The 20,337-nt window shown below is 38.9% G+C and overlaps 2 protein-coding genes across 7 annotated transcripts in view; one reads left to right on the top strand and one right to left on the bottom strand.

The window, feature by feature from the left end:
• The window catches only part of MAP3K20 (mitogen-activated protein kinase kinase kinase 20), a 177,979-nt gene that overhangs the window by 45,578 nt on the left and 112,064 nt on the right, over nucleotides 1-20,337 (bottom strand). For all 6 annotated transcript variants that reach the window (XM_027588489.2, XM_027588490.2, XM_027588487.2 and 3 more), the window contains 3 exons: nucleotides 16,929-17,003; nucleotides 10,894-11,000; nucleotides 3,613-3,748 (listed from right to left, as the gene is read on the bottom strand). In XM_027588489.2, coding sequence (XP_027444290.1) covers nucleotides 3,613-3,748; nucleotides 10,894-11,000; nucleotides 16,929-17,003 — 318 coding nt within the window. The remainder of the gene's footprint in view (nucleotides 1-3,612; nucleotides 3,749-10,893; nucleotides 11,001-16,928; nucleotides 17,004-20,337) is intronic.
• On the top strand, nucleotides 15,588-15,785 carry LOC113919428 (60S ribosomal protein L38-like). The gene has a single exon (XM_035726546.1). The coding sequence runs from the start codon at nucleotides 15,588-15,590 to the stop codon at nucleotides 15,783-15,785; it is 198 nt and encodes a 65-aa protein (XP_035582439.1).

Below are 20,337 nucleotides of genomic sequence, written 5' to 3'. Positions count from 1 at the left end.
AAATGAATGTAGGGAATTATGTGAGAATTTATTTAATGGCAGGTTTGGCTCCAGCATATTTGCCATAATTTATAAATGACAGAGTAAATCACAACCAAAAGTTTGCAAAGCATCATGGCAGGCCAAATTTCAAATGGGAAGAAGTTGCAAGTTTTAAGCCCTCATTTCACTTAAAATAGTTTTGAGGATTGCACTTAATTTTTCCCAATTTCACTTTCACAGAAACATTTAGCTAACTATTAAATTAAAAAAGAAATTAAGTCGAGATTAAATCTCAAGTAAAAAATCAAGAAATGTTGTACCAAAGAATAGAGCTTAGAGGAAGCGTGAAAACAGTTCAGCAGTAAATACCCTTCTATGGAAATCTGGGCCATTAATCTCCTTTTCCTCTAGGTTACTATTTGACGCTAAACTAAAAATGAGTCTAGAATTCACTGGTTTCCATTTATTATTTATTACAGCCAGATATAATATTAGTTATTTAACTTATGACATAATTCACATGTAAACAAACTCTAGATCTGTCTCTAATACTTAAGTTATAAACAAGTATGTAAATACAGATGACAACTGGGAGGAGAGGAAATTAGTATTAATTTAGACTGTTACCTTGTGCTCTATTCTCTAAGTGTCCTTCTTTTAGCAAAATTTGTTTACTAGGAATTCCCCCTCTCACCGTGGATACTGACATCTATTTTCTACCTTATGTAATTATTTTGAACAGCTAACCTATTCCCATAAGTACTGATCATATTCATTTCAGAGGTAGAATTGTCAGGATCTAAAAAGTGTTCCTGCTTCTTCTTTTGAGGAATAAGCAAACAGGCTTATATTTTTGGTATTGCTTAAATATTGGTAAATTTATGATAAACAAGTAACATATGGAATGACCTTTACATCCTGGGTGTAAAGATACATTTTAAGGCCGATTTCCTAATTTTTAAATTGGAGTTTTGGGGTTTGTTTTAAGTTTTTTGTTTGTTTGTTTTGTTTTTTGTTTTTTTTCAAGTAATCTCTACAACCTATGTGGGGCTTGAACTCATGACGCCAAGAGATCAAGCGTCGCATGTTCCTCCAACTGAGCCAACAAGGCACCCCCGGAGTCACAAGGTTTTTAAAAACTATCTTACTCTATTAGGAAAAGATCTCCAGAGTTGTTAGCTCAATAACAACTTCAGAAGCTTCAGCTAAAAAGTACCAGTTATATGGAAGAAAAAAAATTGCTTTAGCTCCTTTAACATTGGAAACAGGATATTACTTCCCTTGCAGTCAAACTTCCCAGCTTTTCAGATTTGTTTTCAAATGTTAGATTCTCTTAGGGAGCGCTTTGTTGCTGATTTATTTCATTATTTCATGGGTTCTTCCTCACATTATGTTAAGTTCTCAACAGATGTCTCTCAAATAAGTTTTTATTTTGAAAAGAAAATTTTTACATAAAGCTACAACAATAATAGAAAAATAAACATTGACCATATTTATGTATGGAGAATTCATCTTCCCAGATACCTTCAACTAATGTTTTAATTTCAGGAAAGATAATAGTATCCTTCCTAGAAATAAATCCAATAATTCCATCTTTTATGAAGTTACATAAATGTTAAACTTTTATAATTAAGATGAGGCTACACACAAATGGAAAGCCTAAGCCTCCAGCTACTTCCTTTTACAAAGGTTTATTTTATCTTTCTCTCAGAAACCTCATTTAAAGTCAACTAGAAACTGATGTAAGGATAAAAGAAAATACCTACTTAGAAAATACGTGAGCACAAACTTTCTTTCCTTCAGAAATACCAGCTCTAAGCAGAAGAGACATTAAAAGCAAGTACTGTAAGAAAGAAAACTTAGCCCTCATAGGTAAAAAAAAAAAAAAAAAAGAAAAAAAGAAAAGAAAATCTCTGAGACCATGCTTCATGCTGTCCATTGTTAGATGGTAGCCTTCAGAGCAGGTCCTTTACAGAAAGTTTTCTGGAGTTAAAACACAAGCATATAACCTACTGAGCACTCCTACGGTTTCATTATTTATTACACAACAATGTTACTAATAGCAATAATGTGTGCAAGGCAGCCCATGATTTCTTAGCAAAACTAATGCCAATAAACCAAAGAAAGATTCTAAGGCATACTGTAACAGGTAGTTTAAAGTTTTTTCTTACAGTGCTACATTTAGAAGGAGTCAAGCCATGCAGTGCTTTATAGCTTAAGATTTCAATGTACTTAAAAAAAACAAAACAAAAAACACCTCTCAGCCTTCAGAAGACAGCCATATTTCTGCCTCTCCTCAGCTCTGGGAGAAGCAGTGCTCCTTGCAGACCCTTAGGGTAATGCTTCTGAGTCTGCTGGTTGGTACCAATTTAACCAGAACAGGAGAGTTCCCTCGACTTCCTTCTTGAGAGGCAAGTTAAATTCACTGAACTTATAAAATGTGGCACCTTTTAATGTCCCACGGAAGTCTTACGTATAGCAATTCAGTTCTTACTTTGGAAATCCCTTCACAGCCAAAGTCATTTCGGAAAAAGTTAAATCTGATAATAAACATTTAACTTCACTATATTTCCCTTTTCTGGATATCAGGTTGCTTCTCCACATGAATTGGAAAAGGAGGCAAACTCTTTTATTCTTTAGACACTGGAAAAATACTTTGCAACTGGGCACTGGCTGCTTGATGAAGATTAAGGCTTTTAAAAATAGGAAAGCTTTTTGAAGATTACAGTAAAGTGAAGGGCATTTAAGTATTTTTTGGATATAACTGCCACAGCAACTATCAAAAATGAATTTAAGATACATAACAAGATTACCTCTAATTTTACCATTACTTGTGATTTTAAAGTGGACAAACATTACCCATTAAGAACCCTGGAAAAGCCAATGATAAACTGAATTCCTGAAATGATAAATCATTCAAAATAGGGAAGAATCCTAAAATTTGATTAGACTTTAGTATATCATGGCAAGATATAGGCGCAAGCTAAATATGTAACTAGTGAAATCCTTAAAAAGAATTTTTATTCTCCTCTAAACAGAAGACTTGGAAGAAAACCAAGGTATTTCCTAAGTGTAGTAAATACTGGAGGCTTGTCCCAAGGGAAGTCTTTTTCCAATCTCTTGCTGCAATGATTATAACACTAAATCAAGTGAGGAATATTAATGCTTGTCATTTATATGTCACTAAGTTTGCTTTCTTTTAGGAGGAAAACTTGGTTAAGTTCTGTCACATCAAGACTCTAGCTAGCTGCCGCGGCGTTACGCTTATTAATTACTGATGGGCTCCATGGAGTTAATCAGCCTTTAGGCACATGTTCTGGGGATCTAACAGATGGTATGAAAATACACTGCATTTTATTTTTGTAATTCTAATATACAAACACACTGATAATAACAGTTCTTAGAGAAAGAGCCAGAAATAGGCTAAGCTTTTCTTTTAAATTTCTGGCATTTTGTTAATTGAAATTAGATCTGCGTGTTACTTGAGTGTCAACGCAGCCCCTTTCCCATGCAGGCAGAAGGCAGCAAGTGAGGTGGTGGCAATGTAGGGGGAGGGGAGGGCTGCCATGCTGCCCCGCTCCGCTACATCTTCTAAGTGGGGGGCTGAGCCACCCTGGTGGGAGCACTCACCGGGGTGTTGGACTGCTCCGTCAGCTTTTGCTCCCACATCTTCAGACGTCTTTCCCTTTCTTTGAGTTCCTGCTCTTTACAGCTGAGGTCCCGTTCGAGTTTCTTCAGCCTCTCAAGAGTTGCCTCGATTTCGCACCTGCACAGGGATGACTGGTTTAAGTCTCAGCGTTGCTCAAGAGTTAGTAAATGCTTAGTGGTTCATCGGAATGCTTAAGCAGTGTAAAAGGCTAACATTTGCGCTTTTATTTTTCACCAGTTTTATTGAGATATGATGGACCTACATCACTGCGGAAGTTTAAGGTGTACAGCGTACTAATTTGAGTTACACACACTGTGAAATGATGACCACTATAAATTTCGTTAGCATCTATCATCTCATACAGAGAAAGCAAAAAAAGAAAAAAAATTTTTCTTGTGATGAGAATTCTAAGATTGACTCTCTAAACAACTTTTACATATATAATACGTTAGACTATAGTCACCATGCTATACATTACATTTCTTGGACTTGTGTATCTTGTACCTAGAAGTTTATGCCTTTTGACCACCTTCCTCCTATATGCCCTCCCCCCCTACCTCTGGTAACCGTAAATCTGATCCTTTTTCTCTGCGAGGTTGGGAAAACTTGTGCTTCTAAACCAAACAGTAAACTATCAAAGAAGAAAATCTGTCATATCCTGCAAAATCAACAGGTAGTTTCTAGTTTAGGAAAAGAAGTTCAAAATACTTCTTTAAAATCACTTCTTTAATGAAGCATTGAAGACCCACTGGGGTAGAGCCTGAGCTATGGAGCTGCATCCTGGCTTAGCTATTTAGTGAATGCTGACATTCAAGTAGCCCTTTACAGTTTAGAAAGCACTGTTACACAGTATCTCATCTTACTCTTGTAACAGCCCCCAGAAACAGATACTAATCCCATACAGATGGGGAAAATGATATTCAGGTTAGGTGATCCACGCCACATCGCCAGTAAACTCATGTTCGCTTATTCCCTAGCTGGGTGCCTCAGTCAACTGATTAACTGACCCAGTTTCCTCAGCTCTAGGGGGTGATGATTATCTTACATCAGGGTCCCCCCCTTGCTTGATCCTAATAACTACTTGGGCAGCTTGTTAACAAATATACAATAAAACATGGATTCCCAGGACCCTTCTTTAGGGCTCATGATTCAGTAGGGCTGGGGTGGGCCTTAGGAATTTCCATTATTTAATAAAAGACCCAGGTGACTTTTATAATCAGGCAAGTGTGGGCCAGATGAACTCTAAGATTCTTTTTGAAGTCTAATCATTTTTTTTTTTTGGAAGTTCCCTCCTTAGTCTCAATAGGCCAACCAAGCTCACCCCTTGGAATTGTCCAGTTCTAGGAGCCTGTCCTTTGTAGAAAGTGAATTGTGTGACTTTGCTCAACACAAGCTGTCTTCTTCCTTCAAGGCTGTCACAGTAAGTCTCAGTTACACTCAGAGCTGGAAGTGGCTTCCCTTGGGTTTCTTAAAGGCCTGGAAGCAGCTGATGGCTGGAGGTTAACTGCGTGCTGCTTCCGGGTGCCACTGAGCCAGACCTGCTGTACCCATGGCATGAGGCTGGCTGGGACCCTGACTATGGAAGGTACTGGCCCAGACCTAAGTTAATGGGTGTATGTAACCCAAATCTGCCTTTTTAGCTCCAGGGAAAATTAGAATACACGGCCATCTTATTCCAGTGCCCTTGTGGATGAGAACTAAATGAAAACAAAAATGCTGTGGGCATTAAATGGCAACATCCAAGACAGGGAGCAGCTACTGAGGGGGGTCTGGATCTCGGCCGGGCACTTTGCTTCCCTGGCTGTCTGAAAGGTACACCTCGGAGCCAGGGAGGTAGCAAGTGAGTGTAAAAGCATCTGCTGTCAGCGCTCCAGCCCTTTTCCTGGTGCCATTTGAAAATAATAGAACGATAGAGTCACACTACATACCCTAAAGAAAGGCACTAAGTCAGCAATCTTTCAGAATCATGACTGTCATAAAATCCAGATCGTGTATTTCTGGGTATTTCTGACAAGAGTATTGTGCCCATTCAGAGACGAGTTTGTGTTTACTTTCCAAATGGAGGACTGAGGGGGTAAAAATCACTGGAAAACCTTAGGTGAAACTTTTGTAATGAAGGAAGGAAGGACCAGCCACCCTGGGAAACGAAGGGGGTCAGCGGGTGATGGAAGGAGGCAGCAGAGCCCGGCACGCTCTGTGGCAGACGGCCGGGGCCTGGGGCTGCGGTGTGCTCGGTGCTTCTGCCCCGCCACCTGCACCCCTGCCAGAGAGACGGAGCATGCCCAGACTCTGTTTGGTCAGGGTACACGGCCAGCACATTCAAGTTCCCTCGTAATTTAAGCCAAGTTTCAGCTCTGGGAGCCGACTGTGATTTTGAGCCCTTCTGGAAAACAGATCAACAGTTAAGTAAGCTGAAAGATGGGACACAGAAAACCAAACACTGAGTAAAATGTGCTTCCTCAATCCATCTCCTCAGGCTCAGCACTTCCAGCTCTGCTCCCCCAGTGCCCCGGGTCTGCAGGGAGTGCTGGATGCAACGCAGACAGCTGCCCCCTTCGCTGTTCCCTGTGTTGCCCATGCATTGTTTTGCATCAGAAGCATCTGTTGATGTACCTATATTACCTTCCTGTTCGATAAATATGAGTGTTTTAAAAAAGTGTTTTAGTTGATGAAAATTACGGTTTTTTTCCTTAACCCAAATCCAACTAAGGTTGACTTCCCCTAGTATCAATTCTCCATATGCCAAAAACAGAGTGAACTGGAATTCTCTTTTTAAGGCCAATTGGTAAAAACAGCCATATTATACATGATAAATAGGTAATATGTGTAGTAATGTTATATATTAAATGATTGGTGCTAATATCCAAATTGCAAAGATTACATTTTTTGATCTGTTTTTTGTTTTTAATAAGGCATGCCACAGCGAGAGTATTCTGATCACCAAGGAGGAATACAACCAGCAAAGTATTCTGCCAAGAGGCCCAGGTCCGAACACGCCATCCCAGCACCACAAAGCTTGCTCAGTGCGGATTACCACAGGTCTGGAGACAGTCACATGGGGCAATGAAAATTGCAAACATGACCAACAGGGTGACACATTTCCTGTTCTTAATACTCACTGCTATTATTGCTAATAAATCAATAAAAGGAGAGACAAGCTAAAGATATGATGAACAAGGAAATGCCTGACAGATTTCTTTCCTATCATCTAATAGGTCAAAGGAAAAAAACATAGTTTATGTGGTTTTTAATAACCTAGTTTTAAAAACAATTTTAAGATTCATCATTTAATTCTCTCAAACAGGATGTTTCACTGGGTCTATGTGTAAGGAAGCTCTACCAGAAAACAAGCATTTGCCAGAAATACCAGATTTCCTACACATGCTTTTGACCCTAGTCACGTGGTTTCAGACACCAGACAAAAGGGAACAGTCTGAATGTGTATTCTTAGAAATATCCAGATGATCTGACAAAGCATTTAATTCTTTCTGGTATGTGGCATAGACGGGGATAGTTGTTTTGTCTTAATCATAACCTAAAATAATCATGCTCTGTAGTATTTCTCTTTGTGCAAAGGAATCAAGTCAAGTGAACTCTGCGTGCTAATGAGTGGAAGATTTGGCACTGGCCATGGGGGTCCAGGAAACAGCACCACATAGACTGTGTGCCCCGGCAGGCCTGTGGGACCAGACCGCGTGGGTTCTAGCACTGGCTCTGTCTTACACGGTGTGATCTGGGACAGGTGACCCAACCTGTCCAGGCCTGAGATTTTACATCTGTGATAAAAGTTAGGATGGCCATGTGGATTAAAACAAGATGATCCAGATAAAGTACAAGCGTCTGGTAAGAATATAATGAATGAGAGCTGTGTGTACTGACTCTAATTAACATTATCATTACTACCCCCTATGTTTTTAACCAGCTGCCAAGTTCAGTTAAAACAGCTCTACGACTTCTCAGACTGCTTTAGTGGTTCAGGTAAAGATAGGTAACCTTTCTCTCACCAGCCCTCAGGATTAATTAGCTCCTGAAGGACAGCCAAGGAAGAAGCCAGCTAGGCAACTGCTTGCTTTTTACTAAAACACATTAATGTATTACCAATGTTATTTTCCTCATCTTTTCATCGTGAAGCATTTAAAAAAATGTACTATTCAACTATCTAGGTTTGCAGGACATAAAGATATCCAAAGAGAAATCACTCTCTCATAATTTCATTATCCAATGGTAACACTGGCCTTTTGATACTTTTCACTATGTGCATACAGCATATACACATAAATGTCTATTTTACAAAAAACCAGAATCATTCCAGTCATACTGGACCCTAGCACCTCTATTTTTAAATCATCTGTCAGATCTGTTATATCATGCATGGCTCCATCTATTCCGTGTATGGAGATATCATCAGTTTTTAAAACCATAAAAACCACAAAAACCCAAAAATCTCTTTATTGCACTTTATGCCATTCTGGTTTGCAATTCTAAATGACACTGTGCTTACAAGCAGGTGTCCATACATTCTTGCACAACCTTTCCATTTATTTTCTTAGAGATAAAATGGTAGTGGTGGAGGGGTCTGAAAGGCAGTATTTTCAGCAGCAACATACTAGAAAGTTTATAATGCTGGATATTTTCATAATGTAAAACTTTGCCAATCTGGTAAATGAATTATGTTCCCTTATAGTTACCTGATTGGTAAGTGAGGTTAACTATTTTTCATATATTTATTGGCCATTTGATTTCTCCTTTTGTGAAATGCCTTTCATGTCCTTTAGAATGAGATTATAATTAAAATATTTTAAAGACAGTAACTCTGTCTACTACAGTGGTTTTCAAAGTGTGATCTGGGGACCCATGAGAGGTTTTCAAACGATTCAAGAGGTTAAACTGGTTTTCAGAATAACATTAAGACATGATTTGCCTTTTCTACTCTCATTCTCTCACGAGTGTATGGACTTTTCCAGAGGCTTCATGATAGGTGGCAAAGCCACAGGCTGAATGTAGAGGCAGGATTTATTGTTTCTTAAATGAATCAATAACTACATATTTACATTTTTTTCTCCATTCTCATTTTGAGTGTGGTAAATATTGACAGATGTAACTCACTGAAACAAAATCTCTTTCTTTGTAGTCCTCAATAATTTTTTAGAGTATAATGGAGTCCTGAGACCAAAAACTTAGACCTGCTGAGCTATTATATGGGGGGGAGAATGGCTGGATCACCGTATGGCCTTTGTCTTGGAAGTTCATGATGTGTATTGCTTTTGGCCATATGGAGCTTTTACATTTTTATATCGAAAACTTACCAACTCCCTCCCTATATTCTGATATATAGTATCTGAGATACTGTATCTCAAGGGTATCAATAGTAATGTTAAAATCCCACTGATCTTTTGGAGAACAGATCAAACAGCATCTCCTCAGGAAATCCTTTTATTACCTTGTCAGACTAGATTAGATTTCATGGTTGTATAGTCTCACATGTCCAGTACTTCTCTGTCATCATACTTATCAAAATAGTCATAAAAAGTTACTTGTATATTTATATTTAGTAGTTTAACATTAGACACTCCAGTCCATGTGCATTGGGGCTGTTCTGCTCATCACCACAGCACAGTACAAGAGCACCTTGCCCCAGCAGAGATTCAGGGACTATCTGAATGAATGAATGTCAGAAGCACACTTGTAATAGTCAACAAATTAGCTTACATGTTTATATTCCCTTGTGTAATACCATAATGTCTTTTAATATTACTACCACCGTGGTGTTTCCTTCCTCTAGTACTTATTGAGCCACTGCTATGTTCAAGGCACATTCTAGATGCTGCAGGTATAGTAATGCACAAAAGAAATCATCTGACCCATTTACATTTCAACCAGCGGGACACAGATGAAACAACAAACCAGAGAATTGCTTATTCATTCCAACAGCAGTCGTGGCTATGAAGGAAGGAGATGCTTAGGGCACATAAAGTAGAACCTCATCTATCTAGGGTCAGAAACATTTCCCTAAAGACATGTTATTTTAGTTGCTATCTGAATGATGAACAGGAGCCAAGCTGGATGTAGGTGTCAGGGGTGGTACGCCACTGAAAGGGATGAATTTTATACAGAAAAAACTGCATTTGCAAGGACTCTGAACGTGGAAGAAATACGCATCTGTTGAGGGACCAGAAATCAGAAATTATGAGGCAGAACTATGCTCCTCAGGTCAGACTGCTGAGGTCAAAGCACAAAGGCTCTCATGAGTCTCGTGAAGCGTTGGCCTTTGTACTAGAGTAATCCCCTACGTGGATTTAAAAGCAGGGTCATCTGATTAGATTTGCACTGATCTTGTAGGAAAGAACATTATTACATGTTTCGTTAATTATTTAAGTCCAGAACAAAACCCGTAATACCTACACTCAAGCAGACAGTATGACTTTTGTTTCCCTAAATAAAAATCCATTTAACTCACTGGCCCTGGACAGAGTTCAAAAGAATAAAAATAAATAAGGTTATTGTAAAACACAATCAAACAGAAAGCCCAAGGAAACGTCTGATCACAGGAGTAAACAATGCCATCGTTTTCAGAGTGCCTGCAGTATTCCCTGGGCATCAGCAGGTGGCGTAAGGCGTCGCATTACCACCGCGCCTCTCAGAAGCGGAGATAAGTTACTTAAATCTCTGCTGAGTCAGGGAGGAATAATGTCAGCTCCCAAACATGCTATTTATATTGCTGCAGCACGTGACCCGGCTCAACTGTCTCATTCCAGGCTTGCTTCTTCCACTCACACAATACAATTCTCTCATTACTAAGTTTGTTTTACACTTGACAAAATTTAATAGGATTTATAACATCAAAAGTTTTCTTTTTAAAAGTGTTTTTATAGTCTCCCTACCCCTTCCATCAACAGATACAGTACTCTGCAAATCCCGAGGCAAACAGTATTTTTATCTCTCACTGGACAGATGCCAAGGCTTCCTAACACAGAGCGTGTAGTACAGAGAAATGTCTGGTAACCATCTTTTGTCTCAGAAGATTCTTTCCAAATACTTAGATATATGATAAGGCAACAAGCTTAGAGGATTGCTTTTTTGTTTACATATGAAAGGGAGGACTTATTAGATGTCCCAAAAAAACTTAACATAAACAACAAACAAAATGCTAAGTTATGCTTAGAAGTTAGGACTGTCCTCAAGTTCAATGGTTCTCTTCTTCAGTGAAGCTGGTCACGGTCTTTCAAAGCGAGAGGCCATGACTTGGTACAAAGCTTACTTACCTCCACTCTGCCTTGTTGTGCAGGAATGAGTTACACTGGTCGGGAAGGTTAGTGTCGTTTGACATGGACTCCAGAATTGAAATGATCTGCTTAAAAGATGGCCGTTTCTGAGGAAGAGAAAATAATCACTTGTTGGGACTTAGGAAAGCAAGTCTTGAAGAGAAAATCCACAAGCACAGCAATAAGCTCGACGCACCACAACAAAATAAAATGGCATGCAACGTCCTGAGTTATTTTACGACTGTCAGACTGCTCAGGTTGAAGGGGACCATATTCCTTATTTTCAATACATTATTTGTAAGAACAGAGTCAGATGTCATTTTTCTATCATGTGGCCTAAGGTTGGAATAATTACAGTTTTTCTCCAGGTAAGGAAAGTACGAATTCTCTCTCGGGTCTGATTAAGGACTCCTAAAAGGGAAAAGGCAAGTCCTTTAAAAACCTATGGGATATAGGCAAGTTTAGGAAAAGTTAACCGTAGAATCTGGGTGGTAGGTGTACCGGTGTTCACTGTTAAGATTCTTTCACCTTTTCTGTAGGCTTCAAATTCTTATAATAAAATGTTGGGGAAAACCCTAGTTAATCCATGAGAACTAATACAATTTCCTCAACCACTTGCTCAGAGAAAAATTCCCCAATTTTCAAGCCATCTTAACTTTCATTGTTCTCAATGTTTATTCCACATCATAACCCGTTTGGAGCTGGGAAACTCGAAGGTGCTGTTTACTAGAAATTGAAAAAGCAGCGGTTAGGTGCATTTCTTCAGCTAGTGGTAACTGTACTTGTCTGTTTCTTTAGACTCTAGCCAAGGCTGAGACAAAAGGTTAAAACAAAAATGGAAGAAAGATAATAAAAGGATGATGCACATTCTCTCTTCATCATGCCTCATAATTATACCATTTCTGAGCAAATTACAGTTGCAGCAATTAAAACATGCATTTTAATTTAGGAGCACAAAACAAGAAGGAACAATGTTGAGGTGGCTTGCTCTCAGGACTTGAGTACTTCCTACATTAAGAGAGACGATTTTTCCATTTCTCAGGAATATAAATATAAAACTGGGATATTTATTCCGAGTTCTGCCTTTATTGCACTCTTAAGGGAATGTGTGCCTGTGTGTGTTTTACGTAGAGGGCGTAAGTATCTGATCCACATTAAAGCCTTCTAATAAGAAAAGAAGTAAATGCCTCAAGTAGGAAATTTGAAAAATATTTTGTCTTCTTTTAACTTTATTCCCATTTAATTCCTCCTACTGTGTGTCACTGTGTGAAAGGAAAAATGTTTGAGCTGTTTGCACAGGAATTAGTTATACAATAAACATAGAATTTTCATTTGGCATGGAAAAGCAACAGGAGAGGCTAATGAATTTTTAAAGAATATTTTCCCTACATTTAATCATTCTTGAAATAAAGTAAAACTCTTGAAATTAGGTGACAAGTATCCCTAGAAAAACCTTAATTTTATAGGTAGAATATACTCTCAGATGGAAATTATCAAAGTGAACATTTTAAAAACAACAACGTCGAATTTTGTGGTAATGATATTTTGTGAATACGCAGGTTGCAGAATACAATATTTGGTCCAGGAGGTTCCTTTTAGTATTATATAGGTTTTGTTCACATTAAAAAAATTATAACTAGGGCCATCTATTAAGCATCTATATACATTATTTGTTATCTTCTTTTTATAGGTAAGAAAAAGCCATCTCAGAAAAGTATGGATTGCCCAGTATCACACAGGAAGCAAGTTTCTGAATCAGGGGCAAGGCTCTGAAACCCTTCAATGTGTTTTATCACATGAGGGTAAGATGTTACTTCCTATCAAACTCAGGGCTTCTTTTTCCTATTTAGAAATGCCATTTTAGAACTGGAAACAATACCCACCTTTACTTCCTTCTTCTCTTTGATAAAACACTTTGAGCACCTGGTGTAAGCCACTGGCATGACCTGACATTTACCCAACACCAGCTTTCTTGTATTCCCTTCCCCCTCCTCACTGCAAAAGAACATTTTTCTACAGGTGAGCTGAGTATTTTCATCTATGTCTTTAAAGCGTAAGGGCTAGGGGGAAAAAAAGTGTTTAGCCAATGATAGCTCTCTCTGTACGCACAGGAGTGGCATCCATGAGTGCCTGAACTGCTCCATACTTAACAGCCAGAGAACTAAAATGTGCCTTGGTCCGGCTACTCTGGCCAACACACTGGGCCTCTACTTACTACGCGTGTGTGAGGTGCTAAAAGCAGCTTCGTTCCCTCAAAGAGACTGCAATCCGTGTAGGAAGAGAGATTTAAAAAATACAACCACACAGGGTAAGGCAGTAGCCCAGACTGTGGTTTAGGAAAAGGAGGACTCAGTATGGGCTGGAGTAAATAGAACAGCCAGGGAAGGCGGGCCAGCAAAGTCCTCAGGGAGGAAAGAAAAGAAGACGGCATGCCCAGGGAAGGAAGGTGTGTAAGGCCTGACTGGAGATCAGCCACAGAGAGCGCTGGCAGTGTGGGGTGTATACTTAAATACAGGGGGGCTGTATTAATTGTATCAGAATAAAATGCCTTCAATTTAGGAAGTAAAGATCAATCTTAAACTTTCTTTATACTTCACCTGGCTAGAACACAAGATGCCGCTTGTCCTAAAGAAGGATAAACTTGCTGCATGTTAAAGACATGCCAGCTTCATAGCATCAACACCAGGCCTAATGTCCTTCCTGTGTTAGGTGTTTACACTATTATTTAATTAATGCACCATAAATGTATATTCTTAGAATTTTAATGAAGTACAAAGTTTCCGATTAAGAAATTCAAAACCTGCTTTGCATACTGAAATATAACTGCAATTATAGAGAATCTAGTTGCAATAATCTAATTCACTGTAAATAATTTCAGGTGAAATTTTTATTTAAGTAGCAGAAAAATACTGCCAAAATGACTATATATGTCACAATGGACACAGAACTGGTAGAAAGAGTATGGAGAAGGTAGTACCATAGCATTTTAAAAATACAAATGTTCTAGAGCAAGCCTGCAAACAGCTGAGTGTATTTTCTGCTGGATTAGCTACAAAGGGCAGGCATTCCTCTTAATGCTTAAAAACCCCATATTCTGCAAATCACACACTAAAATAAAGGACCTAGGGGCGCCTGGGTGAATCAGTGAGTTAAGTGGCTGCCTTCGGCTCGGGTCATGATCCTGGGGTCCTGGGATCGAGCCCCGCCCAGCTCCCTGCTTGTCGGAGAGCCTGCTTCTCCCTCTCCCTCTGCCTGCCACTCTGCCTGCTTATGCTATCTATCCTGTCAAATAAAATCTTAAAAAAAAAAAAACTTTAAAAGAATAAAATAATAGGACCTAGGGGTGTCTGGGTGGCTCAGTCGTTAAGCATCTGCCTTCGGCTCAGGTCATGGTCCCCGGGTCCTGGGATCAAGCCCCGCATCCGGCTCCCTGCTCGGTGGGAGGCCTGCTTCTCCCTCTCCCACTCCCCCTGCTTGTGTTCCTGCTCTCGCTGTGTCTCTCTCAAATAAATAAATAAAATCTTTAAAAAATAAATAAAATAATAGGACCTAAACAGAGGCAGGGCAGACCATGCCATAACTATGCAACTTTGTCATGGAACACTAATAAAAACAGTAATACTAAATAAAAACACTAACAATTTAAAAATGTTAATTTTTTTTTTATTTTAAAAGATTTTATTTATTTGAGAGAGAGAGAGTGAGAGACAGAGAGCACGAGAGGGAAGAGGGTCAGAGGGAGAAGCAGACTCCCTGCTGAACAGGGAGTCCGATGTGGGACTCAATCCCGGGACTCCAGGATCATGACCTGAGCCGAAGGCAGTCGCTCAACCAACTGAGCCACCCAGGCGCCCAAAAATGTTAAATTCTTTAATAAAAAACAATACTAAGTAAATATAAGACTCCCCTTTTTAAAAAAAAAAAAGGGTGAAGGTAGTTTGATGAACAGGAGTGAAAGCAAAGATTAAGGCTGCTGGTTTTCAGGTCAAAGGTGAAATGTGCAAATCTGGGAAGCCCCCACAACAAACTCCTCCGAGACAAGGCACAGGCCGGGCCAGCCCAGCCAGCAGGGAGCACACCGGGCCCAGGCCTCACAGATCCGCGTGCCCGGCTGCTCTATCGGCCGCACTACTGTACAAACTACTGTACTTGGCATTGAGCTGTTCTCACGTGCGGCGGGGAGGGGGGGGGCGGAACCACGTGCTACGTCACGCATGTGATTCGGCGCGGTGAGTACTCAAACTCACCGGTTGTCGTGCATTCTCCCCACTAGAGAAAGATGCTGTGTGTTACCCGCATGCATTCTTCCTCGGGGCCAGATTGGAACTGGGTTTAAATTAAGGAAGAAATTCCATTCCTAAGTCTTTGTTTTTAGATCTCTATTTAAAAAATCAGTTTGCAATATATCTAGTTCCATGAAAGAGTGGACAAATTTGAACTATAAAATTATAGTTCCTTTCTTGGGTCTGTCTCTTTCAGTGTTTAATCTGTGAGGGTCTTTTTTTACTTTCTAACTTTTTATTATGAAAAATTTCAAACATAAACAAATGTAGAAAGAACAGTGTAATTAACCTCCATATAGGTGAGTGTTTCAGGCGGTAAACGGGGCACTGAGGGGTAATCCGGCGTAACCCACGACTGGGTACCAGCGGCGCGCTCCCCTGCCCACCCCCCCACCCCCCGCCACCGTAGCCATGCCTCGCAAAATCGAGGAAATCAAGGACTTTGTGCTCACGGCCAGGCGAAAGGACACCAAATCCGTCAAGATCAAGAAAAATAAGGATAATGTGAAGTTTAAAGCTCAGGGCAGCAGATACCTTTACACCTTGGTCATCATGGACAAGGAGAAGGCAGAGAAACTGAAGCAGTCCCTGCCCCCAGGTTGGCAGTGAAGGAGCTGAAGTGAACCCAGCCCACTGATTTGAACTGAAAGTTTTAAAAATTCTTAGGGAAAAAAAAAATGAACCTCCATATACTTATCACTTGGCTTCAAAAATTATCGTGGCCAATCTTGTTTAATCTACACCACCATCTATTTCCTTTCATTTTATTTTGAAGTAAATCCAAGATTCGCCTATCATTTTATTCATAAATAATTCCATATAAATGTGTCTTTTAAAATGATCTTTGCAGGGAAAGGCAATGGGCCTTCATGCTCAAATGTGCTAACCACAGGAAAGTCTACATTTTGGAATGTCTCCAACTCTGTAGTGATGGCTTCAAAACATCATGAATCCGGACAAGGAGTATATATCAAGTTTCTCTAGAAGTGCTACTCTGGGGGCGCCTGGGTGGCTGAGTCGTTAAGCCTCTGCCTTCGGCTCAGGTCATGATCCCAGGGTCCTAGGATCGAGCCCCTCACTGGGCTCCCTGCTCTGCGGGAAGCCTGCTTCTCCCTCTCCCACTCCCCCTGCTTGTATTCCCTCTCTCGCTGTGTCTCTGTCAAATAAATAAATAAAATCTAAAAAAGAAAAATAAAACAGAAGTGCTACTCTGGCCTGGTCTTTGGTTCAGACTGCTTGGGCTCATTCTCCAGTCTCACCATGTACTAGCCGTGGCCTTGAGCATTACTTAACTTCTGTATGCCTTGATTCTTCATCTGGAAAATGGGTGGAATAACACAACTTACGTCATAGAGCTATTCTGAGGAATAAATGAGCTAATGTACATAAATTTAGTGCTTGGAATAGTGCCTGGCACAGAATAAGCACTGTATGCTGGCCATTTTTAGAACACAAAGGTGCAACAGTTCTTATTAAAGATTAAAAACAAAGGAATGCAATTCTTTCCGTTGAATCAAGAGTGCCAGAGGGGCTGTAAGAAGGAGCCAGTAATGAATTTCTAAGGATCAAGATAAGCAGATAGCAACAGAAAGCCTTAACAGTCCATCTGGGGCTCACAGGGACAGCAATCCAGCTTTACTTTGTAATGACTCTCATTACCCCAAATTTTAAAAACTCAAAGCCAAACAAACAAGTGAAATTTCAGAATTCTGAAAGACGACCAAAAAAAAAAACAACAACTGACTTACATACCTTGGCATCAGCTTCCCAACACTGACGTAACAGCTCAGCAAAACTTCTGGGGCAGCTGCTTGGAATGGTTAATCTCTACCACAGAGAAGGAAAGACAACACAAGGATTTACTCATGAAGGTAAGTAGATACTCACTGAAAGTTCATAAAAGAGTTACATTTAGAGCACAAACAAGTCATTAAATTTTAAGCTTCCATTGATTGATAGATGGCAGATGAGAATTTATGTTTAGGTACATCATATCTCTAAAGAAACTTTTAATACCGTTCTTCCAAAAAGGCATCCCAGTGGATGGAGAAGTCCGGTTCCGCACAACAAATACAATGAAACATAGACTCAAGTCTAAAGGAAACTACAGGAGGAGAAAGGCAAGGCCTAAAACCACAAATCTTTGCACAGGCGGCTATGAAATAGGCACGCAGCCCAGGCAGCTAGGAAAGCAGCTCATCTGTGGCGGTAGGCGTGACACCTCTGGAAACGTCTTTAGCACACACCGTCCCAGAGATCATCTGAAAGAAGTGTGCTTCTTCTCATTGGCCAATAAGAGATTCTGGACATATGACTCATTATGGCTAAAGCACAAGGGCTGGATACAACAAAGATTACACTGTGAGCATCTGTCCTGTGCCAACATTTTACAGAAGTGCTTCTCTAGAACTTGCCATGCCCCTGGAGGCTCTTTAGATATCTATGGAGGCATTTTTGTTTTAAAAACTGGAGAGTTGCACCTGGAGTGGGTCAAGAATGCTGGACATCCTTCACTATGTTGTAAATCCCTAAGTACTCCCTTGCACTCCACCAAACTTCAGATGCCCCATGTGCAATCAAACAATGAGGTTTAATCATTTTTCTGGCTCTAGACTCTCTCTTTGATTTACAATAAACACAAAGTATATTTTGAGCAGATTTAAAATGCAATGAACTAAGAATGCAACTACCAAATAAAATAAATCAAGGGCAGATTGATCTTTGCATTATTCATAACCTTACCAAGATTTTTGGAAAATGTCACCTACAACAGCATTCCTTATGCTGCTGGAATCGTTGATACAATTCAACTCCATTCTGCATTTGTAGCTGTTGAATCCTATTTATCCATAGGTATAAGCTCTGAAACTATTCCATTTTCTCCTCTCCTGCAGTCATGCCTGCGCATTTATACACCGTAATACGTATTTATTTCTTCTGTATACTACGATGAGAGCATTATGTTGACTTTAAAAGTACAATGTGTGTGGGTAGGTTGTACTACATCTGCATGTCATTTCCAGCAAGTAGAGGGAGCATGAAAAGAGTTGTTATCAAGAGAGGCCTGGGTGTGACAGCTGAGAACCACCGCACTAAGAAGTCCACCGCACTAAGAAGTACTAAGATGATTTATTATGCAGTATTGTTTACCAAAGAAGTTTTGCAAATAAAAAACTGAAACTGAACTTAGTTGGATTTGGGGGAGGCTATGCATAACACCAGAAAAAGAGTTGCCCTGGCAAAAAAACAGATGGGGATCTGTATTTCGAATTACAATAACCTTAAAATCAAAATAAACTAAAATATATAAAACCTGAAAGTTTTAAACAAAACAGCCCTTGCCAAATTAAAGGCTATGCTAAACATTTTTTTAACTGATTACATAGAATAGAGGAGATCTGGTAAACTGTACTCTTATTTTACTCTAATGTGAACTGGAAACCTTTTGATGAAGATCAAAAGGAAAATCAGGTGTTTTTTTTTTAAAAATATTTGGCAACTAAGAGAAACAAAGTGATTGCAATTACTCAGCTGAATGTACCCCATGGCAAAGTAATTTCTCATAAAAAGGAACATTTTCAATGTAACTTTTTCACATTTTTCTAAGAACTGAAATGTGACCTGGATGAATATGGATGGATGTTAATCTTTTCTATCATCTTTTCTTACTGAGAAACTTTTTAGCTACCTCATCTGAGACATTATGAAAGAAGACATAATTATTTTAGATCATCTCATATGGTCAAATATCAGTTAAATCTAGACTCAGACACTAATGTAAGGGTTTATTTTGGTTTATTAAAAAGTACTTTAAAAGAAAATCTGAAGTATTTAAGTTCTGTTTACAGAACTGTGGGCATTCCTAATGCATTAAAACATCCCGAAATAACCAGATATTAGCAACAGATTTAGCCGCACTACTTCAAACTTAAATACTTTAAAAGTTCCAAATTTAAAATGAAAATATTTCCCAACCACTAAATTAGGCATGACATTTTTTAAAGAGCATATTCTTTTTCTGCACCATTTTCTTTAAGATGCAAAAAATTACTTTTTGTCAATTATTTTTTATTATCTTTTTTCCAAAATGTAGTCAACGATGCATTGAGGATTTCTGTTAATAGTTTGGGGCACCTATTAAGAATACTTAAGTTAGGTGACTGAAAATGCCCAGGTCATAATCTCAGGGCCAAAAGAGGGAGCCTGCTTAGGATTCTCTCTCTCCCTCTGCCCCTCCCCCCAACTCACGTATATGTGTGCCTGTGCACTCTCTCTAAAGGAAAAAAATTGTTTTGCTACTTAGAACAAAACATATTTTATGAGAATCTAAGTACTTGTAACGATAGAAATTATACTGTCAGAATATTCTGAATGACCACTAATTCAGTTTTATAGAAATTACAAAGACAAACATACATGTCTATAAAAATTACAAAATTTATTAGTAATACCCTCCTAATTTCATGACTTCTGTAAGGGTTCAGTCTTTAACAGTGCTTTATGTATCTAGTTTTAATAGGATTTAATATTAGGAAAAATTATTGTTTGAAGGCCTTATTTCATTATTAAGCATTTAGAAGCAAACACCTTCAGATATTTTTAGAACGTATTGATCTTCCTGTAGATCCAAAAGCAATCTAAATGGTGAAACTGAATAAGGTCTAGAGTCTAGTTAAGAGTAATGAATCAATGTCAACTTTCTGGTTTGGGTGTTGGCCTATACCTGTATCTCACCAGTGGGGGAAGCTGGATGAAGGATACACAGAATCCTTTCTAATATTGTTGCAAATTCCTGTTAGTCTATAATTATTTCAAAATAAAAAGTTAAAAAGAAAAGGTAACTCTAATATTTGGATATAGGTGCATTCTAGGGTGACTGGCTTACATTTAAAATGCCTCCCTAGGTTTAAACACATCATTCTTTATTTAAATGAGGCCTGTTAAAAAAAAAAAATACAGCTTGTTCTTTTCAACTCAAGAACCCAAGGTATTCCAAAGTAAAAATAAATGAAATAATTGGAAGTTGGAAGAATTTTGTAAATTATTTTTAAGTCAAAGTCTCAATTTTATTATGAAATGAAATAAATCCTTGGCCATTTTTTCCAAGTTTTTATTTAAATTCCAGTTAATATACAGCGTAATATTAGTTTCAAGTGTACAA

Source organism: Zalophus californianus, chromosome 3 (assembly GCF_009762305.2).
Source record: "Zalophus californianus isolate mZalCal1 chromosome 3, mZalCal1.pri.v2, whole genome shotgun sequence".
Taxonomy (NCBI): domain Eukaryota; kingdom Metazoa; phylum Chordata; class Mammalia; order Carnivora; family Otariidae; genus Zalophus; species Zalophus californianus.
This window is presented reverse-complemented; position numbering and strand designations above follow the sequence as displayed.

Coding starts and splice junctions, on each gene's coding strand:
- LOC113919428 (XM_035726546.1), top strand. CDS start 15,588: ATGCCTCGCAAAATCGAGGAAATCAAGGACTTTGTGCTCACGGCCAGG.